This window comes from Balaenoptera physalus (assembly GCF_965194825.1).
Source record: "Balaenoptera physalus genome assembly, chromosome: 3".
NCBI classification, from domain to species: Eukaryota; Metazoa; Chordata; class Mammalia; order Artiodactyla; family Balaenopteridae; genus Balaenoptera; species Balaenoptera physalus.
The window spans coordinates 117,528,415-117,555,734 of NC_138890.1; the positions used below are offsets into that span (position 1 = coordinate 117,528,415).

The 27,320-nt window shown below is 46.9% G+C and overlaps 1 protein-coding gene and 1 long non-coding RNA gene across 2 annotated transcripts in view; one reads left to right on the top strand and one right to left on the bottom strand.

The window, feature by feature from the left end:
* IQGAP2 (IQ motif containing GTPase activating protein 2) overlaps positions 1–1,764 on the bottom strand; it is a 284,130-nt gene extending 282,366 nt beyond the window's left edge. Inside the window, exon 1 of the mRNA XM_082457089.1 lies at positions 1,431–1,764. Coding sequence (XP_082313215.1) covers positions 1,431–1,476 — 46 coding nt within the window. The 5' untranslated portion in view covers positions 1,477–1,764. The remainder of the gene's footprint in view (positions 1–1,430) is intronic.
* Positions 1–27,320, top strand: part of LOC309658625 — a 119,726-nt gene that overhangs the window by 28,116 nt on the left and 64,290 nt on the right. The window lies entirely within an intron of this gene.

Sequence of the window (27,320 nt, forward strand, 5' to 3'; positions counted from 1 at the left end):
AAAATGCATTTTTAAATTCATACTCGCCTAGTTTCTACACATTGTGGCCATCTTATAATTTGACACAGTGAAGCTACCATACATTCTGGGAGCCTGACACATGAAGGACTTTCACCAATCTGAAGATGGTTGACACCACTCTGGATGAGCACATCCCACCGCAAGGAACTCTGCCCTCTGTGTGGTTAGGCAAAGTGCAAACTAAGGCTGCAAAGGGCAGGGCCGAGTTAAGTGTTAAATGCATTTCCCTAGAGTACAGAGCCTGCAGCTGACTCCTCAGGCTGCCTCCTCACTGGCTGACACAGAAAAGGTCACCTGGGAAAACTAACTTCTCATCTCTGCTGCTCCATTCCAAGACTGGCGGGGAGGAAAGGGAGGGTGAGCGCATTGACCACTCCCCTTTATTAGGCAAGCCTGTGGCCCTCACAACCAGCTAGAACCACAAACATGCAGCAGCGTTCACCATCTTAACCCAAACCTGGTACCCTTGCCACCAAGGCCAGCCTGGGCAAAAGATTAACCTGTGATCCGCCACAGGGATCACTGACAGGGCCAACCCTGTTGAGAGAGCGTGCCAACTTTCTGTTTGTTTTAAAGGAAATACTTCCTGACACATGTTTGGTAAAGACTCTGAACTCTGCACATGAAGCCACGTGGTTGGTTCTAATCTGGCTCTATCCACTCAAGATCCGCCAAAGCAACCTCTTTCCGAGGGTAGACCCTGGCTGGGTAATCGACACTATCTCATTCAAGTCACGCGGCTCCAACCGGATCCCGGGGAGCCCAGAGCCGCGTCCTGTCCCGGCTGCAATCCTCCCGCGCGCCGCACGGGGGGGGGATTGGGGAGGTGCCCCTTTCAGCTGCAGCAGAAAAGGACTCGCACCTGTGGGGCCCAAACTGGCTCTTGCGGCCCAGGTGAAGCCCGAGGGAGCGGGGTAGGAGGAGACGCCACCCCTTACAGGAAAGCCGACGTTGCTACTAGCAGAATGCGCGGGCACACTACTTGCGGAGCCCACCTGCAGCCGCAGCAAACAAACTTTCCTCCCCTTCTGAGTTGGAAGAAAAGGGTCCCTTACGCCACCCCCTGGCCCGAGCCGGCAACGTCCAGGAGTTCCGAGGGCTCCTCACCTGATACCCTTAAACACCCAACTTGGTGTGTCCCAGGGCGCAGACCCAGCTCTGCCTCGCGCCACGGTGGGGTGTGCGGGGTAGACGATTGGGGTGCCAGCTGGGGATTAGGAATTTGTGGGGAGAGCGGGAGGACGCCGCTCACTAGCCCTTGCAACTCCAGCTCCCAACTTTGCCAGCCACCCGGCCGCTGCCCTCCGGTTCCTCCGCGGCGCGCACCCGGCTCCCTCGGTTTCTCCAACCCTTCCTTAGGGAGAGAGCTCCCCAAGGCCGGCGGAACCCCGCGCGCCCGGCGCACTTACAGCCGTAGCGGGGTCTCTGCCGGGACGGCTGCTCCTCGTGCGGCATCCTGCGCGGTTCCGGGGGCCCGCACGCGGCGCGCCCCCCGCGGCTCCCCTCGCTGGCCAGGCTCGCCGCTCCGCGCCCAGCCGGCGCGCTCGTATCCGGCCTCTCGCGGCCCTTCCCTGGCCGCCCCGAGATGGGCGCCCCGCTCGCTCGGTGCTCCCTCGTCAGCGCCCGCTGCCGCCGCCGCCGCCGCCGCGCGCTGACACCGGAGCAAAAGTGAACTCTCCTCCCTCGCTCGCTCCGGGCCGCCGCCGCCGCCTCCCAGGCAGGTTTCCTTTCTCCTACAGCCCGGCCCCGTTATCCACCGCGGTGAGAGCGCGCGCCGCGGCGCAGCGACCTCTACCGCGCGCCGGGCGCAGCGCCCTGCCGCCTGGACCCGCCCCCGTCCGGCCCCGCGGCTGGAGGAAGGGGCTGCACGGGCCCTGGGCCGGGATCCCCTGCCACTGGGGCCCGCGGCCGCCCCGCCTGCTTTTTCACTTGTGGAGCGTTTAGAGGGTGGAAGTGAACCTCTGCGGAGAAGAGCAAGAAAAACCGCAGAAGACACAGCCAGCCCCAGCCGCCCAGGGTGTTGCTCAGTTACAGAAGGACAAACAGCGCGGTTCCTTTTCCTCTGGGGAGATTGCGCCTTGACTTTTTTTTTTTTTCTTTTTTTTCTTTTTTCCCCTCGAACGTTGCTTCTGTGACTCCTTGTCTACAAAATACAGGGTTCCCCTTTCATGACCAGAAACTGAGAGGGTGTGTTTGCTGGAGGGACAAGATAAACACTCGCCGAGCAACCACTCAAAACACAACTGCGAGTCATCCTCGGATCACCTTGGGCCCGCTCCCCTCCCCCAAGTACGGAACTGTCGCCCAGCCCAGCTGGGGTCGCACACCACAAAAACCTTTTCCGGCTTAGCTTTTAAGGAAATTAAACTACACGTGGCAGTTTTTAAAGATTTTGGGGGGGTTTTGTTTTGTTTTGTTTTCATGCAGTCACCTGGAGCTATTTTTCTCTTTGTGCCTCAGAGTGATAAGATCTGGAGGAATGGGGGACTCTTCTAAACCCGTGTCCTCACCTGCTTGTCAAATGTGGAATGTGTGGGTTGCTAAATAAAATAATTGGCTGGCTAAATAAAATAACTGGAGTTAGATGATTTCGTTGGAGAAAAGGCGGCATAGTGACACTAACCATTTTGAAGTCTGCAAAGATAGAGGGTGGCCAGCTGGTTTCCATTTCACATGGGAGCTGCAGTCCTTCTCAAACTTGTTGAAACTCAGATTCTGGGGGCCCACCCTCAGAGTTTCCAGTTCAGTTGGGTCTGGACTGGGGCTCATGAATCTGCATTTCTAACAAGCTGCCCTGTAATGTTAGAAAATAAGCACGAGGGATCTCAGCTGGACTCAGGGAAGTGTCTTCCGATGGGAGAGCAAGGAGGTTCTATCCCACCCCCCTGGTTGGAATGGGCTCAGTGGGGCTTTTCTCCCTTAAAAAGCAGATGCCTCGGGCTTCCCTGGTGGCGCAGTGGTTAAGAATCCGCCTGCCAATGCAGGGGAAAGGGGTTCGAGCCCTGGTCCGGGAAGGTCCCACATGCCGCGGAGCAGCTAAGCCCATGCGCCACAACTACTGAGCCTGCGCTCTAGAGCCTGCGAGCCACAGCTACTGAGCTCACGTGCCACAACTACTAAAGCTTGTGCACCTTAGAGCCCATGCTCTGCAACAGGAGAAGCCACAGCAATGAGAAGCTCGCACACTGCAAGAAAGAGCAGCCCCCGCTCGCCACAACTAGAGAAAGCCCGCACGCAGCAACAATGACCCAATGCAGCCAAAAATAAATAAATGAGCAGATGCCTCTTTTTATAAGAGCAATTCAAAGGTGAAATGGCCACATTTTGAGGCACAGCACCCTGTCAGTCAGTGTTCACCCAGACAGGGGCATGTTCAAGGGGAATTTCCTGTGTTTCCGGACATGCTGGATCGGATATCTCAAGTTCATTTCACCTCGATGATTCCATGTATTAGGTACTACAATTAAGGCTCACACATATCAATTTTCAGTATGAGTGTATGATTTAGGACCCAAATAAGTGGGTAGTCTAGGGAATTCCCTAGTGGTCCAGTGGTTAGGACTCTGGAGCTTCCACTGCAGGGGCCAGGGTTTGATCCCTGGTGAGGGAACTAAGATCCCACATGCTGCGCGGTGTAGACAAAAAAAAAAAGAAAAAAGAAAAACTGCGTAGTCATGTATGTAGAGGTGTTAGGAAAGTCACTGTAAACTGGAATGGTCAAGGAAGGTGATAGGGTTTGAACATACAGTTTGAGGTAGACCTTGAAGAAGAGTTGGAAGGAGAATGTCTACTCCTGGAGGACAGGCAAGGACAAGGGACAATGGGGTGGGGCATGAGTTTGGCTGAGGGTGGGAGATTTGAAGCTGGTATCAGATCATGGAGGACACTGAATGTGGGCAAAGAGGACGGAATATTATCACAGAAGCATTTGAGAGCTCAAAGGTTTGGGGTACGGGAGCTGCATGATGCAAGGGAGTGTAGGGAAGGGGACTCTTGCAGCAGGTTATAGGGTGGATTTGAGTGGGGCAGCTGGGAGGTGCTGATACCTGGTGGAAGGGGCTCTGGCAGAAGCAGAAGAGGGAAGTAAGGAGAGCTTCAGTGAGGTTGATTGACGCCAGTGTGATAAAGAGGAGTTTTAATACAAACAAGTTGGTGCCATCGACACATATAGATATCACCAAATGTAATAAATAGAGTAAATATCTGTTAATGGTAGAAAGTGAAGGTTAAAGCAAAAATAGGTGGTCTGCAGGAGAATAGTTCTAAGTTCATGTTCCAGCTGGTCAGCTCTTCTCTGAAGGCTCTGGGGAGGTTTTAAAGCTGTCATGGCTAATGTTTCTTTGGAGAACTTAACGCTAAGAAGAAATTGTAAAAGCAAATGCTCCTGATTTATTTTGCAAGTGCTGAAATGAATCTTTGGGATTTCAGTCTGCATTCACTGGGTAACTACTATCTCACAGATCACTTCTTTGCAGAATCTCAGAAAAGAAACTTGTCTGCAGAATTCTGGGCTATTTTTCTCTTAGGGTTTGACACTGGAGGGTGATTCAAATAAATACAAGGCAATTGGCCAGCTTACTTTGCCATCGGACTGTGCTTGCAGGAATATTTTAACAAAAACTGACACCATCTAGTGAAAAATGTCTTTTTAATAAAGCAAGAAGTGTTTTTTGTTTAATGTAAAACGAAAGATGACACTGGAAAACTACTAGACCTGGTAAAACAATTTTTAAAGCAGTATTATTTTAAAAATGATTGTTTTCAGAGGTCTATCTCTCTCCTAACTAGTTGAAATGAGGTGTTTGACAAAACACAATTTTGTTTTTATAACAATAACAGATTATTCATATCAAGAGCATCAAACAGGATTTTAAAAGTATGTTTGAGTAAAGATCTTGGCATGCACCATTCCATTCACCTTTGAAATGATTTGGTCATTTTCCAATAATATCATGTTATTGATCATTTTAACATTTTTACCACAATAGTGACCAACGTGCTTTCAAAGCATCACCCGAAGAAGTGAGGCATGAAGAAATGAAAGGAAAGAAATCATTAAAGCCTTTTTCAAAGTCCTGGGAGACTTTGGGTTGTTAACATTTTCTAACTCATTCCCTGTCCCAGAAAAAGAGTGACGCTGAGCAGGAGTGGGATCTGCATTTTATTGCAAAGGAGACCTCTGTACCTAAAAAGGGAATCGTTACAGTCCAACATCAGCTTAAAAAAAAACTAAAAGAATCAGAACAGAAATAAATGCAACAGTCAGTGTGTCAGTTCTCAAAAACAAAAGTCAGGTAGTAATGTCAGAGTAGAGGATAACAGTAGAACTGGTGGCCTCTATGCATCATTTTATGGCCGGGGAAACAAAGAGGCACAGAGAAGTTGCATGATTTCCACAGCTAAGGAAGAATAGAGCCTTAGCGACATTCCAGGTCTCCTGAGAGTCTCTGCCCGTTGCTTTTTCTACGGTACATATTTTTGTTTTTATATACATAAACTTTTTTTTCAGTGAAGTCCTTTTCCACTTCACTAAAGCCTATAGTTTTGGACAACTTTCAAATATTTTGTCAATGTTAAATCGGCAAGCCTTCTTGGCAATCTTGCCTTTTTCTCTTTGCTCTAAAGTTCTAAACAAATCAAAGTTTGGAGAGACTGAACTTTAATTTTATTTTTAAAAAGCCATGCACAGTTCCATTATTATTTTTTCCATTTCACAGTTTAAGAAAGTTAGAACTTCAGTGACTCTGAGAAGATGATCCCCAGGGTAGCCTGGAAATGAGGAGGAAGAGAAAGCAGCATTGATTCTAGCTGGCCCCCTTCACTTTTTATCCCCTTTACTCTGCATTAACTTTCTCAATTGCATTTATCATCTAACATAACATACACTGGATTATTTGTTTATTGTTTGTCATCTCCCTCTAGAACATGAGCTTTCTGAGAGCTGGGACTTGGTCTAATTCTTCACTGCTGTGTGCCAGGACTTGCAGCAATGCCTGGAATATAGTAGCTGCTTAATTATTTTGTTATAATCACGAATTTACTAAATACAGGTATATACCAGGTACTATACTAGGAATAGTTGCAACTTTCAATCTGTAACAACTCTGTGAAGAACTTCTGGTTATTCTTATTTAACAGTGAAGAAACCGACTCAAAAAGTCTCATAGGTAGTATAGTAAAGGGCAGTGCTGAGTTTACCTGAATCCAAACTTTTCTCCCAGTACAAAACCCCGTCTCCTGTTTCAGGCTAATAAATTGAACTGCACATTTCAACATGTCACCTTCTACTAAATGCATGTTCCCTTTTCCCAGGCGAATGCTAAAGGAACTGCTATAAATGCCCCCAAATTACCATCATCTATTTGACATCACAAAGAACTAGGGACCTGGGGGTCCAGTTTGCGTCCAGGCAGTATTTCTGATTATAGTTTTACTAATAATTCCCTGCATTTCCCTGTTGGTTTTCAGATAAGATCTGAAAGGGCTAAGGGCTCTACCACATATCTGTAAAGTTGTCCTGAATCCATTTTTTAAAATTATTCATGATTTCCCATTAACTATGACTTCAAGTATGCTTTATCTTATCTCAGATCGATCTGTCTTTGGCAGTAGCTCTTAATCCTAGCTTTAATTTTCTTTGCCTGACTCCTATACCCCCTTCTGGAACACTCTGTCTTAACTGGCAGATGAGAGGCAAATGAACTTCTAGCTGACCTTGGAGAGCTTGGATATTTTGAAAGAAGCTTGATTATCAGAGAATGAAAATGAAGACACCCATTATGTTACTGACCTGGGCTCTTGGATTATTTAATCAATAGAAATTTATAAGAGGCAATATGAGAAATTCAGGCAAGGTTTTACTGGGACTGGTGCTGCAGCGGGAGAGAGCGAGAATGACAAACCGGTGCCCTTGCTCGCTCCCTGAGGAAGGTGGTCTAGTTCCTTTAAATGCGGTGAGGGTAGGGGAGGATTGGTGGGTCAGGCAGAAAAGGGTGGTTTGGATGATCTGCCCACCCCCTCGGTGGTGCCGCATGCCGGGATCATGCACAGTACCCTGCTTTTGCTCATGGCACCTCAGAAACGGCAGTTGGGGACTTCCCTGGTGGCGCAGTGGTTAAGAATCCGCCTGCCAATGCAGGGGACAAGGGTTCGAGCCCTGGTCCAGGAAGATCCCACATGCCACGGAGCAACTAAGCCCGTGCACCACAGCTACTGAGCCTGAGCTCTAGAGCCCGTGAGCCACAACTACTGAGCCCGCGTGCCACAACTACTGAAGCCCACCAGCCTAGAGCCCGTGCTCTGCAACGAGAAAAGCCACTGCAATGAGAAACCTGCGCACTGCAACAAAGAGCAGCCTCTGCTTGCCGCAACTAGAGAAAGCCTGTGCACAGCAATGAAGACCTGATGCAGCCATAAATAAAAAAATAAATAATTAATTAATTAAAACGTTAAAATCTCTCTCTCTCTGGAATGCTTTTCAAAATATTTTAAAAAAGAAACAAGGATTCTGTTAGTATAGTCAAATGGAAGTAATGTTTTTGTTGGTTTACCAGTTTTTAAAATTCAGATTCATTTAATTTTCTTGACTAAGGCAAATCTACATTATTTCAAAACAAAGTCTCACTGAGATAAACACACTGATGGTGGCAATCTGAATATGCAAACATACAGATCTTTCTAGAAAGATGCTTACTATCTGGGGAAGGGATTGTGGCTTCTACCCCAAAACTCAGCTGCCCCCTAAGGGGCTGCTGGGACCCATTTCCTGATGACCAGCTTCTCTATTTGGGGACTGGTTTGTGACTCCTGGCCCTCCTGTTAAAACTCAACAAAGGATAGCTCTTCACTTCATGAATGGGGGAGGGTTGCCCCTAGGTCTGGTCTGTTGTATGAACAGAAATTGCCACACTTTCACAAAGCACTGCTTAAATATTTTGGTGGGGCCCCCTCCATTTTAAAGCTTTTTTTTGTTGGGGGGGGTAGCCTACCAGCTGCTAAAGCTCAGTTACTCAGCTTGTTAAGAGCTAACTTCACATCTGGATCTGGTCAGCCTGAGGCCAAGTGTAAAAACCAGTAGAGAACCAAGGAATACCATAGCAAGGGAGGCAATATCACCAGTGCCTGCCTTTTGTCATACTAAAAATACAACTGTCACCTCAAACTCAACAGGTAAAAAATCAGAACCCACCAATTCCACATCTCTCCCATCTACCAATGGATCTTTCCTCTGACTGCCATACTCTGTTAATACAAACATTTCCAATCACTTAGACTTTTTAAAAAAATAAATTTATTTATTTTATTTATTTATTTTTGGCTGCAAAATCTTCGTTGCTGCACGCGGGCTTTTCTCTAGTTGCGGTGAGCCGGGGCTACTCTTTGTTGTAGTGCACAGGCTTCTCGTTGCGGTGCTTCTCTTGTTGCGGAGCTTCTCTTGTTGCAGAGCACAAGCTCTAGGCACACGAGCTTCAGTAGTTGTGGCACGCGGGCTCAGTAGTTGTGGCGCACGGGCTTAGTTGCTCCGTGGCATGTGGGATCTTCCCGGACTAGGGATCAAACCCGTGTCCCTCCATTGGCAGGCGGATTCTCAACCAGTGCGCCACCAGGGAAGCCCCTTGCTTAGATTTTTGAGGTTTCGATCTCAATCTTTTTGGATTCCTCCAGGATCATGCCTCAGCATCCAGTCAGCCACTAAGATTTGGTGGTTGGTTTTTTGTTGTTTTTTGTGTGTGCGTGTGAATATCTCTGTTGTTTGTTAATGTCTCTTCCTTCTTCTTTGTTCTCATCATCACCACTACCACTCCCCTCCCGGGCAATCTCTCACCTGGGCTGTGTCAATGGCTAGTCCTGCGCTGGTTTTTTACTCCTTGCAATTTAACTTCATTTTTTCCTCCTCTAAATTCCTGTATCAAATATCCTGTATCAAAGGCTCCTTTGAGCCTTTAGCAAATGCTACTTTAGTTGCTATTTATGTTTCTATTGTTCTCTTGACTAAAAAAAAAAAAAAAAAAAAAAATGTTAGCACTTGGAGTACCCAGATTTCTACTTTAGTTCCCAGATAGTAAATAAAAGAAGTAACCCCAGAGGGTCGAAGATAGCAGTGTGGAAAGTTATAGCTGTTGAAAGTCTGCTGATTTTTCATGTGTTTAATTCCAAGCTAGGATTTTCTTCCTAGAGACTTTGAAAGTCTAAAAATTGAGCGCTTTCATGGAGTTGGAATTTGGCCTTTGTCTAACATACAATAGGTGTTCAATGAAGACAATCACAGTAGAAATCTATTTGGGTCTGGGCAAGTGATGACATCAACAAATAGGGTCTGCCTACTACATATAAAGATTATCATTTGATCTCTACAGTTTCTAAGCCATGTCAGTAAAACCAGCTGGCTTGTGAAGGCTTCTGAAATCAGTCAGCTCTGGCTGCTATAATAAAATACCATAGACTGGGAGGTTTAAACAACAGACATCTGTTTCTCACGGTTCTGGAGGCTGGGGAAGTTCAAGATCAAGGTGCCAGCTGATTCGGTTCCTGATGACTACGGCCCTCTTGCTGGTTGACAGATGGCCATCTTCTTATTAGGTCCTCATGTGGCCCTCCCTTGATGCATGCATGCTGGGAAGGGGAGGGAGAGGCAGGGATGGGGAGAGGGAGGGAGAAGGGGGAGAGGAGGGGGGGGCAGAGAGAGAGATTTCCTGTGGTTTTGCTTTCTTTTCTTTTCATAAGGGCATTAATCCCATCATGAGAGTCCCACCTAATCTAACCCTAATTTCCTCCTAAAGGCCCCACCTCCAAATATCGTCAACCATCACACTGGGCTCCAACTAATGAATTTGGGGTGTTGGAGGGGAAGGACACAGTCAGTTCATTGCACCTTCTTTTCATTTTCCTAAAATGTCTGTAATCTAAGCATGTTGGAGTGTCACAGTTGTTATTTTACCAGATCACATCTTCTGTGGTTTTGGGAGAATTAACTATGAACAAAGACTACATATGCAGAGTAAGGATGGTGTTGTTAAAACTTAAGGCAGGAACCTCCCGCTGATCAGTCACAAGGTCCAGTGGGGGAGGGCGGGAAGGCACGACAGCCACTACAAAAAATGCTGCTTAATGTTCTGTCATTTTAAACCCTTAATGTTTACTGTGAGGTTTCACAAAACCCTCAGCCCTTCTTCCCACTCCAAGTGTTACACATTGTCTAGTAGTGTTTATTTAAATTATCTTAAAATGAATTTAAATTGTTTTCACTTTGAGAGTGAATTCTGCAGTCTCTAGAAAGAACTGAGGACATTCCAGGAAGTAAAATTAAACAAAATAGACAGAGTTAGGAATTTATCTTCTGCAAACTATAAACTTAACTTCAAGTGTCTTTTAAATGTGGTGAATTAAACTCTTCTGAATGTCTGGAGTTTATATCTTCTCAGAAAATCTGTTAATGAGTATAAACTGGAGCCTTAAAATAATGTTTCATTGAAATTATATGAGGTGCTCTTGCAAAAAAGAAAGAAAGCATTTAGCTGCATTTAGCTGTAAATGCTATATAGAGGATCTGTCCATGAGGTGAAGAGTCCTTTTCAATAAGCAACAAAACCTTTGACCAAAATTTTGAAAATCTAGCCCCAATTCACATGCAAATCCATTTCAAGATTACCAAAGAGGTACTTAGGATGCTAAACTTCCCATGGGCCAGAAAATCTTAGCTGATTTTGATTTTATTTCTGATTTTTACACTAATTGGTTTGTAAACAAATTTACAAATAACACTTTTAAACCTAAATGACTTTTTCACTCTGTGGCAGGGTCTTAGTCAGTTTTATGGTATTAATATTTGGCCTCAAAAATTAGGTTTTGGAATTTTACTCTTGCTGACTTCCCTTGATTAAGTTGTTCAGTCCCTTAAAAAAATCCCCAGGATTTACTGGCCAAGGGCCCACAAAGGGAAGAGGTCACACTTCCCCTCTCCTCCTCCTCTGTAATCTACACCAGGAGGGCACTGGCATTGATTCTTCTCCTATGATGCCTCTATCAGGTTTCACTGATGCCTGTGATAAGAGTTCTATTTTAAAACATTAAAAAAAAAAAAAAAAAGGAAAAGGAAAGAGAAGAGCAGATATATAAAAGTAATATTTTTAGGTAATTTTCATTCTTTCCTCAAAAACTATTTGGGTCTCTAAGACTTGGAGCTCTTAAAAAAAATCATCTGTTGTTCTAGTTTAACAGCTCTCCAGTTTTATTCACTACTTGTACACCCAGTGCTTTGCACATAGTAGGAACCCAATATACATGTGTCATATCAATGGATGATTAACTTCAATCTCGATTCTCTCCAAAATTAATTTCTTGGTGCCTCCTCATCACTTGCTTCCCTCGAACTGGGGTCCTAAAATCAAGTTCTTGCCTCTCTCTGGGTCTTTGATGCCAACAAACCCTATTGTGAAGGGAAAGTTAAGTAAAATCCCATATTTGACAAATGACCATACATTTAAACGGCACCTGGTTTCGGCAGAGAGCTAAACCTTGGTAGAGGACCTATATGTAAATTAATAAGTGGGCTTCCCTGGTGGCGCAGTGGTTGAGAGTCTGCCTGCCAATGCAGGGGACACGGGTTCGAGCCCTGGTCTGGGAAGATCCCACATGCCACGGAGCAACTAGGCCCGTGAGCCACAACTACTGAGCCTGCGCGTCTGGAGCCTGTGCTCCGCAACAAGAGACGCCGCGAAAGTGAGAGGCCGGCGCACCACGATGAAGAGTGGCCCCCACCTGCCGCAACTGGAGAAAGCCCTTGCACAGAAACGAAGACCCAACACAGCCATAAATAAATAAATAAATAAACAAATAAAATTAAAAAAAAAAAAAGTACTTGCATTGCGATATCTCTCATTCAGAGCAGCAGCGTCACAGAAGTATATATGATATTAGCATGGAATTCAGAGAGAGAGAGAGAGAGAGAGAGAGAGGCAACCGTGACATCTATGAGAAGGAAAAACCCTGTGGAGCCTCTTGGCTTTCAATGCAAGGTCATTCATTCCAACCAACCAACCACTTCAACTGCCAGAAATAGTCTCATGAAACAAAGCAAAATTATGGATTTGTCTTTCCTAAGAGCTGCCCATGTGGACAGGACCTGGTGTTGAGAATCCAGCTGGAGAAAAGCCTTGTGGTAACAGCGGGTCATCATGCAGTGGCTCCAGCTCCAGGAACTATAATAGGGGGCAAAAGTTACAACAACAACGTTCTAATCGCTCCAATGTCTAGGGACCAGGGCAAAAGAGAGGGGTCAGGAAAAACGCAAGCTGCATAAATAAAAGTAGAAGAATGATTGGTTGTGCCCCAGAATAGGAAAAATAAATAAACAAATAAAATTTTAAAACATGGGGATCATGGGAGGCATTGAGATGAGTGTAGCATCAACTAAACACTCTCTCAGGGCAGAGTGTGATGCTTACTGGCTTACTTCTTACTGCTTTGCACTTACTGGCTTAGAAGAAGAGAGCTTTGATGGAATTCACTGTGCGATGTCCTTCCTCCGTTAACAGCTTCTAAATGATTCCTGCAAAGCTGTAAGTATTAGGGGAGAATCCAAAGAGAAGCGATCAGCATGGTTACCTGTTTTGGGGAAAACATGTCAGGATGGGAACTTTAAGAGAATCATTCAGCTTCTTAGCACAGGAGCAGGAGAGCCCGATATTCACTTAGAGAGGGGAAAATGAGTTGGGAACCATGACAAAACTGTGCCTTGGACAGAGTATCTGTGAAAGGAGCCCTAATGCAGCAAATGAAACTTGGGTGAGAGGCAGGAAGGACTCACCCGGAGCTGGACTAGCTGGGGGTTCAGCTCACAGACAGCCTGTCAGCTTGCCTGTTGTTTGATTCTAATTCTCATGTATCCTGTACTTAAAGCAGTTGCCAGACTTTTCTCTTGTTCATTTCTCCAGCATATTTGACAATCTCTCTGACACGTCCTTTGTGGCGGATACCATGCTAAACATGAGGAGGGATAGAAAGGAATAGAAACCATATGCTGTGACCGTCAGCAAAGTACAGTTCCATTTGCCTCTCGCTCTAATTTTTATGCAAATCTGTCATTCCAAAAGGCCAGCTACGTCTAAATAACCCAGGCAAAGGACTAAGAATGGGATGGGGAAAGTTACTCTATCTACCCAGGCAAAATTGTGATGTTCATAAAAACGTTGTTTACATGTTTTGTTTCACAAAAGAATGGTTCAAAACTAAATAGCTGGGACTTCCCTGGTGGCGCAGTGGTTAAGAATCCGCCTGCCAGTGCAGGGGACACGGGTTCGAGCCCTGGTCTGGGAAGATCCCACATGCCGCGGAGCAACTAAGCCCGTGAGCCACAACTACTGAGCCCGCACGCCTAGAGCCTGTGCTCCGCAACAAGAGAAGCCACCACAATGAGAAGCCCGCGCACCGCAGCGAAGAGTAGACCCCGCTCGCCGCAACTAGAGAAAGCCCGTGCGCAGCAAACGAAGACCCAACGTGGCCAAAAAAACAAAACAGAAAACCCCCCCAAAAAACACAACTAAAGAGCTGAAGGAAGAAAGGAATTTTAGGCAAGAAAAGGCTCATTTTTATCATCTAAATATATTACCCATATTAGCTAAAATTCATGTCCTTTTTATTGTTGAGCTCCTATATAGCTAGAATTGTCTAGTTAAGAGAGCAAAGGGGTATTCAGAACAGAGAAATATGTCTTATTGTCCTAAAAGTTGTCTATCCAGTCTCGCTGCTTTTAAAAGTTTCAGAGAATCACACTCTGTGAGTTCAAATACTTCCTTTTATGCTGAATAAATAAACTTGCTTCCAAGTCAGGATGAGCAGAGAGTTCCAAACACTGAACACTTAATGACATTCAGCATGAAGTCCTGGATGTGATCTGTAAAGTCAAGGGTTAGTACATTCTGAACCCTTACAAAAAGACAAAAGGGCAAAAATTCCTCATGTAGTTTGGTATAAGTGATGTTCATATGTCCATAATATTCTCTAGCTTTTTATGTATATCTACACATACCTTGCTGTATCACGTAGTAAAATACCAGGATTTTTTACTCAAGTGTCCCTGGGCATCCAGAGTTCAACTACAGGGCATCAGGTAACTGGAGGTGGGATGAAGCTTGAGGAATTCCAACGTTACCCATTTCACCTGTTGCCAGAGGGCCTGCCTGAGTTCCACAGAGGAAAGCGCTCTAAGCAGGAGGCTGTTAGGAACCCTTGGCCTCACCACCACCAATCCACTGCCAGTGCCTGAGGCCTGTTCCACTAATATTATGGATGAGGAAACGGTGGCACAAGGCCTCTGGAAGATGAATGATCCGACATTCTTGGTTTTGTGCATACCACTTTCCCCAACACCCCCCTTGCCCCGCCCAGTATAATAGTTTTTCTTAATGAGCAAAAGAAGGAAATCAGATAGGCTAGATACTTTGCCTAGGCTCATTCAGGGCTTTTGTCCAAGTTCAAAACACTGCTGGCTTGGGGATCCGCCTGGAACATTCTTGACTAACTGGGAGGCAAAGGTCTCCTCCAGAATTAAGTGCTGCCTCTCCAGAGAAACTTCCCTGGGGAAGGTTTGTGGTTTAGTTTTGTTTGAGCTGGAAGAAGAGGGAAAAGAGAAAAGAGTGGATTGAATTGTTTTCAAGGTCAAGCTATGGATCTGAGGTGTAAAGAGGCTGACAGAATTGTGCGCGGCTCTCAGCTTGAAAGGGTTTGATTATTAAGAAAGGCCTTCTGCTGGTTAAATAATATGTGTCAGAGCCGGCAAGCAGTGGGGTTTTAGCTGCCCTGGAAGCAGTTATGGCCCGGGGCAGTCTCCTCCTTCACTTCTCCCTGGTAGCCAAACGGGGCCCGCAGATATTTCACTTAGCTTGTACTGTACAGGCCCACGAGTGTTTACAAATAATTAAATTAGTTGCTGACATATAAAAAAGTCAGTCGGTTTCTCCCATCTCCTAAAAAAAAAAATTCAAAACCCCAAAATCTGGCCCCAAGTGGGGTCCATATTCCCATGCAGCAGCCGGGGGCTGGCAGCAGTCAGCCACTGCCTCTTTACCTGGGGCACAGACCCCCAGCTGAGCCAGAGCTACTGCCCTGCTTGTTCCGGCCTCACCACCTTCTTGCCCCCCTTTCTTTCTTCCCACCACAGTGTCATGAGTACTTGGTGCTGAAGCATCTCCTGACCCACGTCTGCATTCAGACCCACCCTGCTGATCCTGCTCTGTCTCTCAAAGCCCTGCCTGCTCCCAGGTGGCACCAGCAAACTGGACAGTCTTACAGGCCAATTAACGCAACGCTTAAATCTTACACTCTCCAACGGCACTCGTTCATTTTCTCATGGTTTTTTTTTTTCCTGGACCTACTGGAAAGAGTACGTAGTGTGAATTTTAGGCTGGGGGACAGGCCAGGTGGAGAGATTTGTGTACAGGTGAGCTGCCTGTCGTGTCAGCCTAGGGGTTTGCGGTCCTTTCTTGAGAGTGGGACCCACCCAAGATTGGAACGCTGTAATTAGGTGGTAGGGTGGTGGAGCAGTTACATCCCCCCAGAAAAGGAGAGAAGGGCTCCCCACCCCCATATCCATCTCCAGAGGTTCTCGCCAAGGACCCTCCCTCTAGGTCTGCCTCGGCTGGGAATTGGCCACTGAGCCCATCAGAGCCACCTGTGATGCCAGTGGGGTGCTGGGCCTCCTGGCAAAGTGCCAGGCACTGCTTAGGGAAACACACAGCTCCTCCTTGGCCTGCAGGTACAGTGCCAAGGTCACACCAGGCTGGAGGGTGGCCGAGGTGAGGACAGGCAGGGGCTCCCACAGCCCAGCGAGGAAGGGGAGCTGCTTTATTTACAGTTTTGCCCCAGCCTTTCCCCCTCCCCCCGTGGCTGGCCCTAGATTGGTTCTGTACTCTGATCATCAGACTGGCAGCTTGTTTAGTTCTGACAGACTTTCCTTCTCCTTCTCCAAACGTCTAGCTTTAGGAAGTACTTAACAAGTCTTGGGTTTAAACAAGAACATGACAGGGACCTGGGAATGCTCAGGAACAAGAGGCAGGGGGCAGTGACCTCCCTGAGAGTCCCCCAGTCTTTGTTCGCAGCCCAGAGGGCACTGTATGAGCTTGGAGAAATCCCACTGCGATGTGGGAGACTTCAAGAGAAGGAAGTGAGGGAGGCAAGTGAGGGAGAGAAAATGAACGCAGAGTTTGGAAGCAAGTTCCTCAAGCTAATGCATCCCTGGCAAACATCTGTAATGCCCCTAGGTCTACAGGAGCAGGAGACTTAAAGAGCTTAATTTCAAGTTATATCATTTATTATCACTCACACACATGGATTCACAGTCCAGATTTAGATCCAGGAGAAAAAAAAAGTGATAGGAGAACTGACAGCATGCAACTCAATGCTTAAAAATAAAATTGATGATTTGCTTAAGTGTGAACGTTTTTTTTTTTTTTTTGGCAGCGCTGGGTCTTCGTTGCTGCGCTGGCTTTCTCTAGTTGCAGCGAGCGGGGGCTACTCTTCGTTGCGGTGCACAGGCTTCTCATTGTGGTGGCTTCTCGTTGCAGAGCACGGGCTCTAGGGTGCGCGGGCTTCAGTAGCTGTGGCACACGGGCTCAGGAGTTGTGGCTCGTGGGCTCTAGAGTGCAGGCTCAGTAGTTGTGACGCCGGGCTTAGTTGCTCCGCGGCATGCGGGATCTTCCCGGACCAGGGATCGAACCCGTGTCCCCTGCGCTGGCAGGTGGATTCTTAACCACTGGGCCACCAGGGAAGTCCAAGTGTGAACATTTTGATTCTATAGGGAAATTATTAGGTGTCAGAAATGATTTGCATGACATCAGAGCCTATTTACTGAGTGGCTAAGTGCAGGACCTCTGCTCTCAAAGAGTTTGTAGTCTACCTGGGTTAAGAAGGCATGGGTTTTGGAAAGGATTGATAACAAAATAAATGTTTGCCAAGCAAGGCCAGAAAATGGTAGGAATAAGGACATTTCTTAGCGAAAACCATTGCTATGAGTTTCTATGACGAAGAGAAAATGAAATCCATCAGGGAAGGTTTTGCTGAATCTGGCATTTACAATGTTTTACCTTCTACACAATGTCTGTCCAGTGTTTGGCCTGACAGGAGCTACATCTTATTTCTAACATCTAGAACATGCTGACACATAGTGTAAACACTCAATTCATGCTTGTTGAATGAACGAGTGAATAAATGAATTCAGGTAAAGAAAGCAGACAGTTTCCACTGTTTTGAGGCATTCCTTTCAGGCACACTTCCCAGGAGAAGCAGATGCTTATCAGAGTCACAAGCCTTCCCCATATTTGCCAAGATAGCACAAGTCTGGAAAAGCAGTTAAGCGAGTATAGTCTTGTGACCCTGGGCAAGTCCCTGCGCCACCATCTGTCAAGCAAAACCCACTTCACAGGAGATAGTGCAGGCAAAGCTCTTAGCAAGCTGTATGAGGACATATGTGTAAATGAACCTGCTTTTGTACAACTCATCCTAATTTGTGTATAAGAAAATTGCACATTTACCTGACCTAAGAGGCTTTTCTAATTACTCTGTTTTTATTTTTATTTTATTCTTTTTCCTTTAATATGTAGCCCAAATTTTTACAAAGAATAAACTAAATAAAATAAATTCCATACTTAGTAATGAAGTAATCTTTTTTTTTTTAAATTGAAGTATAGTTGATTTACAATGTTTCAGGCGTACAGCAAAGTGATTCGGTTATACATAGAAGTATCTGTTTTTTTTCAGATTCTTTTCCGTTATAGGTTATTACAAGATTTGAATATATCTAATTACCTTGTAAAAACTTTATTTGGTTCTTCTCTTTCCAACTTAAAAAAAAGTAAGTTTTTTTTTCATGGATAAAGGGAATTTTCTGGGGCAGCATGCACCAGCATGGTGAGCCCGGAGAGAACCATCACAGAGGACTTCTGGCTCTGGTGAGGGGCTCTTTCTCCAGAGCAGGCCAAGCGGCTCCCGCCACACCTGGGCATCAGGGCGGAGAGGGTTAAACCTTGGGGTCAATGTTGAGCAGCATTTCTCTGGCAGCCGCCCCGCGGCCACTGCACCCTGCAGCCCAGCTCCCCCCCACCTTCTGCTTTGCTGGAAGCAGGCCATTGGGGCGGCTTGCTTTAGTGCATGGGCTTATCAGTAAAAAGAGATTTAAGTGGACAGGTTCAAAACGGGACTGTACAAAGTCCGGGTGACTGGGCATGTCCCCATCTCTCTCCTCCATGAGCTCCACCATCAAGCCAGTTTGCTTCCCTGTGAAGCCGGGGGACTGAGAAATTTTGCAGCCACGAAAGATGACATTGCTCACTGGAGGGGGGTTTATTTCCAGGAAGTTCTCCTAGGTTGAGGAGCAGGGCTTGCAGATGGAGGCGGGAAGCTGAAGGGGCTCTGCTGGGCAGGCAGACATGGGCCCCACGCTGTGTGTGTGTGTGTGTGTGTGTGTGTCGGGGGCATCTGTGAAGGGTGGTCTGAGGCATGTAGTCAGACCCTCCTGCCCCAGTCCCTCTCCTGAAAGCTCCTGGGAATCAGATGATGCAAAAATACAAAGCAATCCAGCCCCCGGCCCCCAGTCAAATCCCTCTGTTTAAAAGTCAAGTACGTGAGAGAAGTGGATGCACGTGTTTCAGTTATTTTGGGGCGGGGTGGGCTAGAACAGGTGCTGGGCAAGAGAAGCATCCATTAGGCACTCAGCTGGGAGCTAGTGAGGGTGGTGGTTAAAATTCAAACTGTGGTTCCACCCTTTACTGTGAGTAATTTCAGTCTAAGTATCTGTTTTCTCACTGCACACAGGGGATAATACCAGTACCAGCTCATAAGGTGGTGGTGAGGATTAAATGCGATAATGTGTGGATAAACCCTAGCAAGGTGGGTGGCACACCGTGAGCGCTTAACAAACAGGAGCAATTATTAGTAATAATAACATTATTAATAATATATGGTAGAAAACTTAATAATATGTGTTAGAACGTTCTTGTTTGTCATGTCTAGCTGTTATGGTGGCAGATTCTGGGAAACCATCTCCCTGGGGGCTTCTGAGGGCTCAGTCATCAAATCGCACCTGGGCTGGCAGCTCCCAGTTCAGACAAGGAGACCATCATACACACCCACATAGCACTGGACTGCTCTCTGAGGGCTTTGCCTGATGCTAGCTTATATGAGCTTTATAGCAACTCTATGAACAGGTTTTACTTTTCTCATTTTATAGAGGAGGAAACGAAAGCTCAGAGAGGTGCCCAAGGTCGCCCTCTTAAATGCAGAGCCAGGACTAAAATCTAGTTTTACTCACTACAGATTCTGTGCTCTTTTCATCAGACCAGTGTTCAAAATACAAATTCCATGGCCCTAAATCCCTAAATCCCAGAGATTCTGATTATTGGCCAGGAATTTTTTTTAAGTTCTGAGCAGCTTGGAGAATTCCCACACTAGACCACACAGCTTCTTTGTTATCTTTGATTTTGCAAATGAACCAAAAATTGGAAATAGGAATTGAATGGAGAGGGGAGAGGGGAGGAAACGGCAAGCCGGCCTCTGACCAGGAGGATGCCTGGAACACTCCAGGTAAACCCCGGGTCTGTCAGCACACATCCAGAGCCTGGGAGGACCGGCTTCCATTGTGAAGAGCATCCTATAGGCTGGGCGCTATTCTGAGCAGCCAAGCACGTTCACACACAGTTTCATGCAATCCTCACGACCACCCTCTGAGGTTGTCCAGCTCCATTTTACAGACGAGAAACCTGAAGCACAGAGAGTCACTTAGGCAAGGCCACCTATTTGCTCAAGGTGGTTCATGGAGCACTGTTGGTCCCACTCATAGAACTACTTCACGAGCTGGCTGAGGGACACAGTGAGGACCAACTGCACGGGTCACAGACCATTGGGCGAGGGGAAGCGCAGGACCCCCAGGGGCCTGGAGCACCTCCGTGGCTGCCTCCTTCCTTCCGTCCCAAGAGCTGAGGTGGGCCTCATTCCTGTCTAAGGCTCATCCTCCCACCATGCACGAGGTTGCATGCCTTTTGGTCTCTTCCAGAGCTTTCTGGAAGCACCGATCACTGGCCCTTTTTCTTCCCCAACCTTAACCTTTTCCTCTAGTAGTTCTTTCTCAGTGATCTGTGAATAGGGTCACCTTTAACAGTCCTTCCCCTCAGCTTCATATGCCCTAAATCCCCTAAAACTGATTTCATCCCTCACCCCACCCCAAATCTGCCCCTCTGTCCTGTGTCCACCACCTCAGGAACGACAACAGAATCCATTTGGGCGCCCAGGCCAGAAACGTAGGCATCATTTTTGATCCCTCCCTCTCTGTCACTTTGTCATCCAATTCATTGCCATGCTGCACATGGCACACTGTGAACACCTCTCAAATTCCTCCGCACCTCTCCTCTGTCACCACCTTCAGCCATCATCATGTGGGATCAGGGCAGTGCCGTCTGGATGGTCCTCTACTTTTCTAGTTTCGCCACCCTCCCCCACCTTCCATTCAGCAGTTCTCTCCACGACAGCCAGAGTGATCTTTACAAATAGAAAGCTTATCCTGACATTCCCCTGCATAAACCCTGCAGTGCCTCGGCTAAGTCCTGAGTTTAAGACCAAAGTCCATACTGTGGGACACAGGCCTTTGGTGATACGATCCTGCTCGCTTCTCCAGACTCGTTTCCCTCTCTCCCCAGAATCTTCATCTTTTCCACCACCCAGCTGGGCCAATTCTTCTTCTTGCCTTTCAAGAAAAGCTCACCTGGGGAAAGCTCAATAAATATAAGTTGAATGAATGAGTGACCCAGCAAGGCCATGAGGAGTAACCAGAAGCTCATCAGAAGGACCTTGGGGTTTAGAACACACAATGTTTTCCCCATTTAGGGGCCAACATGACAGCAGAGAAGGACTGAAACAATCCAGAGGAAGCCCCTGAGAGCTAATACCTGCTGACCTAGCCTCTGCGCAAACCCTGCTGTTAATTATTTTCTCTTAATTCCCATAGTAATCCTAGAAGGTGGATACTGTTTTTGCTCCCATCTTACAGGTGAGGAAACCGAGGCTCAGAGAAGTTAAAGAATTGTCTGAAAGTCACACAGTGGTGATGCTAAGATTTAAACCCTCGTCTATGTACATTTCTCTGTGTTACAATTTAGTTCCACAGTTTGCTCCTGCACCTACCTTGATCTGTCTGTCACGTGGAATCTTTAGGGAGTTCCTACGACTCCACATGCAGAGATAAAACTAGGAAACAGCTTGTAAGAAGGACAAATTTCCCACCAGACTTGGCACTCTCATGCTGGAAATCTGGCTATCTTTGCTTAACATCCAGACGAACTCAGATTCTGTAATCTCGGAATTTGAGAGCTGGAAAGGACCCGAGAAATCATTTAATCCAGCTCCCTCCTTTGACACATGAAGGGCCCAGTGATCTGCCCAAGGTCACTCACTGAGTACCCCAACCCTCTGGCCAAGCTGTGCGTACTTTGCCATTCTGGTGCTTGATTGTGTGTATTTGAGTCTTTTAATAAAACAGCCCTCTTAAAACTTCAAACTGCATTTGTCAGAGAAAGAATTTCAACTTCCTTGATGGCCCGATGTCGTTTCAACAGCGGGCCTGGACCGGCTGGAACCAGGAAGTTCAGGGGAAAGAGGGAGCTCGGGTGAGATGGGGTTTCGATGGTGAGGGAAGCCCGGGCAGGGCAGCAGGGGCAAGTTGGAATTCTTTCCCAGCACAGCCTTCCTTTCATAAACATCAGGGAAAAACATGACGGGACTTTAGAAAGTTTTGTTGAACACGTACCCGGTAGTAGGGATGGAGAAGCTGTCCTCAGGTGCTTAAGTCCAAAAGGTGTGAGTGCAGTAATTAGCCACGAAAACCTAAGGGGAAAATACTCAGGGGAGGGCACCAAGGGCTTTGCGCTGGGAAGTCAGGGAAGGTTTCCTCCAGGAAGTGGCTCTAAGCTGGGCTTTGAAGGAAAAATAGAGGAGGAGGCAGGCCATTGGCAAGATTGGCGGGGCTGAGAGCAAGTAATAAGAGTGTAATTGAGAGCAGAGGCGCTCAAAGCCTGGGACCAGCGGCATCAGGTCACCTGGGAAAGTGTTAGAAACGCAATCATTGGGTCCCTCGCCTGAACCTACTGAATCAGAACCACTAGGGATGGGCCCTGCAACCTGAATGTTTTAACAAGCCCTGCAGGTGATTCTGATGCACCCTAAAGGTTAAGGCCCATTGAATTAGAGCTTTCCTAATTGGAAGTCCACGGCATCCTTGCGCCCTTGGTAAGGCTTTGGGACAGCAGGGACAGGTGCAGACAGAGCGTGGGTGCCAGCACCCGGGTTCCCTTCTGAAATACCCCCCGGGCTCTGGTCCTTCTGGGACTCAGTCAAGCATCATAAATGGCACTATGTACCTGAAGGAGGCGTCTCCCTCTCATCTGTGAGGTCCTAGAGGGCCTGGCTTCCCTGTGATTCTAGGTGCTGACCATGCCAATACCAAGTGTCACAGCCACGTCTCCGGAAGGCTTGTCATGTCTGCCAGGGCCCTGCGCGGGTTCCTTCTTGGAATTCTCATTTTCTTGGTGTCCCTAATGACACAAACGTCACTCTCTCACGTGGACCTTCCCAAACATCTGATTTGAAATCAGCACACATACCCCTGCTCCAGGCACTCCGTGTACCCCTATCTTGCTTTGTATTTCTCCATCACGTTAATCACCATATCCTTTTTGTTTCTTATCAGTCCTCCCAGCTTCCAATAAAATGTGTGGTTCATGAAGACAGAGGCTTGTGTTGTTTTTATTTCATTGCTAGAGTCTCCAGGCTAAGACATAGCCCGGCATAGAAGGGGAACCCTGTTTGTCCAAGGAATGAATGGTTTACGCCATGTGATTCTGCATGTGTGGCCTCAGTTATAATTGATTAAGCCAGGAACTGGTCCCTAACCTAGGGGCAGCTTCCCATTGGTTGGCCAATGGCCTTTGAGGGGGTCTGGCATGAGAGCCATGGTGACAGGCTGAACCCATCGGACCCCACTGTTAAGGAGACACAGAGAGGGAAGCTGACAGTAGGCTGGGACTAAAGAAAAGAGCCACAGAGAAAAGGCAGCAGAAGCTTGAGGCAGAGAAGTAATGGAAGTGGAGATAGAGAAGAGGCGAGTCATCTTCACGGTAGAGAAACTCCAGCCTGATAATCTCAGAGAAGTACTCTGGAAACCGTGGGTGAGATAGGGGAGCTGCTGGGGGTGGCGAGAGCTGCTCTTCTATCCCAGATGATGTCCTGGGTGGCCTCACAGCCCAGCTGCGTGCAGAGTCCTTCTTCTTTTGTTCTCTGCACATCCTAAAAACAACTTTCTACCAGCCAAGATAACTGGCCGGGTCCCGGGTCCCTTCAACAAAGGTGCCTGAGGACCAGCCTAGCCCCTCGCCCAGGCAGGGGCTCCCAGTGACTGGTCTGGGCTGGCTTTCACTCCCCATGGAAGGCACCTGCACTGGAGTAAAAGTGCCAAGGTGGGGCTGTGGTGGGCGTCCTCGCCCATCCCAGGCAGCAATGCTCAGCTGAGCTGGTGCCTCTAAAGTGTGGCAATATGGAGGGGAAACTTGGGCAATTCCACATTAAACGGGCCCTTTCCCTTTATGACCGTGCAGGGAGAAGGTCAGGGAGAGGCCTTGTTGCTCAGCCAAGTCGGCAAACAAAATCCCATATTTGCTGTTCCAGCGTGGCCTTGGAGCGGCTCCTGTGAGGCAGGCTGGGGGTGAGGTGCGTGTCAGAGGTGGATGGTGTGTGTGTGGGTGGAGCGTCACCCCTGCCCACCACCCCCACTCATCTGTTACCTGATCCACCACAGGCCTCGGCCCCTCCCCTCCTGCCTGCCTGTTATTTACTCTCCTGTGCCATCTCCCAAGGACATATGTGGAAAGCTTCCCACCTGCCCGTTGTAAGCCCAATTTTTCCAGAGTTGCTAGTACAACTCTAAAACATTTTATTTTGGCTCTGCTCAACATTAAGATTGTCGGGGTTCATAACTTTTTCTTAAATGAAAAACATTCTGTCCAGATGGCATGATAGCAAAAGCTCATTTGTCTGTGAATATTTATGAAGTTCCACTAAGTGTTAAGAGCTGGACCATTGTTGAGGAAACAGCAGTGACAAGACAGAAACTCCTGCCCTCGTTGAGCTTCTGTCAACAGGAAAGACAGATAGTAAACAAATCATGATAAACATGAGGAATATTATGAAAGAAGAAGTACAAGGTACTACTGGAGCTTATCACAGGAGGAACAGGACCTAGTCTGGGAGTCTGAAGAAACTTTACTGAGGAATGAGTAGGTATTTTAGCCTACTAAAGAGGGTGTAGAAAGGGTTCCACGTGGAGGAAACTATGTATTTGTAGGCTCAGGGGAGAGACAGAGACAGACAGAAAGACAGAGGAGAGAGAGACTGGTGTAAAAAAAAAAAAAAAAAATAGAAGTCCAGTATGGCTGAACTGAAGAGAGGAAGATGGAACCAGTGAAAGACGTTAAATACATTTGAGGAGAAACAGAACAAGCTTTGCTCTTCACACCCTCTAGAATCTGTCATTTAACAGTCAAATGACCTTCTCTTCCCCCAACTCTGCATGACAAATGGTTTTACCAGTTCAGAGTAAATAGACAAATGATCATACTCTGAGTGTCTTTCATTGTCCACAGTACATTTAGAAAAGTTGGCCACATAGCCTATCATCCAGGCCAATTCCATTGGTCCAAGGGGATGGGGGTGCTTGACCCCAGAGAAGCCAGTCTATAAGCTGGTCAGTGGCCAATGAAATGGCCTGTTAAAAGAGCTTTGTGAAACCAAGGAAGCCTATGCCACAAGGTGATGGGCAGACCCGTAAGAATTTGAATTCTTATTTAAAAGGGGTATTTGAATATGAGGCACTGGGCAAAACTGGTCAGTAGCAGCAGCAGCAGGAGAAACAGAGACAGAGAGTTGCTGAGAGAACATAAAGGTGAAACCCTCGAGTAGGAAGCCCTAAAGCCTGTTGTGGAACGTCTTCTGGACCCCAAAGCACATTCCATCTCCATGAGGCTTGGCTGTGTGGTTGAGGGTCCCATCTTCCCATCTCTCCATGGACCCCTACAACAAACCTCACCCACCTCCTGGGTCCTGCTTCTTACCACTGGAGAGCCGGACTCTACAAAGTGGGAGATGATATGGAACAGCTGGCTGAGTTTTCACTTTTACACCAATCGTTAGGTCACAGCCTTAGCATCAAAGTTTTTCTGGCTTTCCCATTTCCTATTAGTTTTCTTTTTATTCATGATTTTAGTATTAAAAATAACTCAGCGGTTAAGTAACTATAATGTATTTTCTCAATATGGAGAAAAGAAAGCTGTGTTTGAAGGATTCTAGCCCTCACTTAAGTGGGTATTCACTTCCCTATTTGTTGAGAGGCAGCATCTCCCGGGCCTGATGTTTGGGTCTTATCAGCACTTCTCCTTGCTGAGCTGGAAAGGTCATCAATGTTGACATAGATGTTTCCCGTGAATACTGGCCCTGCACCCTCTAATAACAGTCAGTAACAGCTGGAGGGAAAAATGATATTCATACTGTTGAGTACCCACTATGTGCAGGCAACATATCAGTTGTCTCTAGAACAATCCTAAGAGGAAGTTACAATTGACTTCATTTTACAGCTGCTAGGAGACAGACTCAGCACCCAAACCCAGGTCTGTGTCTCACTTCCCTGATCATTTTTGCTACCCTGAGCTACCTTGTTCATTCATTAAATATATATCATACAGTGCCTACTGTGGGGCGGTATACAATTTTAAGGTTGAAATTGTTCTCAAGAGGTTTGTGGTTGAGGTGAAGAATCAGACAAGAGCATTAATGATGATAAACTGAGTGACAAGTGTTATTCTAGAGGTGTGCCCTGGTGCCCTGAGAGCTCAGAGGAGGGGCAGCTAAATCAGACTTCAGGGGTTGCCTGGTGATAGTCAAGGACAATGTCTTAGAAAAGATAACCCTTGACCTGAGTTCGAAGGATAAGCTGGAATTCAGCAGATAAAGGAGCAGGGAAGGACTTTCCTGATAGCACAGTGGTTAAGAATCCACCTGCCAATGCAGGGGACACGGGTTCGAGCCCTGTTCCGGGAAGATCCCACATGCCGTGGAGCAACTAAGCCTGTGTGCCACAACTACTGAAGCCTGTGTGCCTAGAGCCCGTGCTCCACAATGAGAAGCCCATGCACTGCAACGAAGACCAGCCCCCGCTCGCCACAACTAGAGAAAGCCTGTGCACAGCAACGAAGACCCAACACAACCAAAATACATACATACATACATACATACATACATACATACATACATAAATAACTTTATTAAAAAAAAGGAGCAGGGAAAGGCTTTTCAGGCCAGGGGAAAAACATAGGGTTGACAAGGCATGACCTGTTCAAGGAGTCACATGGTCTTTTCATTATGACTAAAGTAACTTTGAATGTTGTGTAGGGTTGCCAGATAAAAACACAGGTCGCCCAGTTAACTTTAATTTCAGATAAACAATAAACTATTTTTGAGCATAAGTATGTGCCATGCAAATTAAACTTGTGTCTATGTTTTTATTTGCTAACTCTGGCAGCCCTTACGTTAGGGAAGAGCAGAAAATAAGGCCAAGCTAGTAGGCAGAGGCCAGCCATGAAGGAGCTTGTGCTTCCAGCCAAGGACTTGAACTTTTTCCTGAAGGCCATCAAGTGCTATCCAGGCACCTGATATACGGGAGTGTTATGACCAGACTTGCATTTTAGAAAAGTGCAGAGACTGGATTGGAATGGGCCAGGTAGGAGGCAGAAAACCAGTTAGACGGTGTGGAAGCTTGCTGGTTTTCCCCTTAAACACATTTCTTCTTCTTTCCTAGTAAGACCATGGCTTCCCAGCTAAAGACCACTTTCACAATCTCCTTTCATGCCATACGTGTTCAGTAGTTCTGAACGGAAGTGCCATGTGCTACTTCTGAGTTTTGCCATTAAAAGAACTGGGTATGTGCCTTCTTCTTTCCCGCTCCCTCAAGCTAGAACTTGGATGTGTGGGAATTCAGCCTTCCCGAGTGGACAGCGACCACACCCTAGGGTCTGGGGAGGATGGAGCAAGGAAGTAAAAGGAACCAGGGTCCCGGCATGACTGTGCGAAGCCCAGTGGCTATTCCACCCTGGACCACCCACCCTCCTCGGCACTGTCATTTGAGAGAGAATACACTTCTCCTTCATCTGAATCTCTGTAGTTTTGTGTCTCTTTGTTTTGGCAATTTTGTTTGTATCCTAACTCTTATAGAAGGT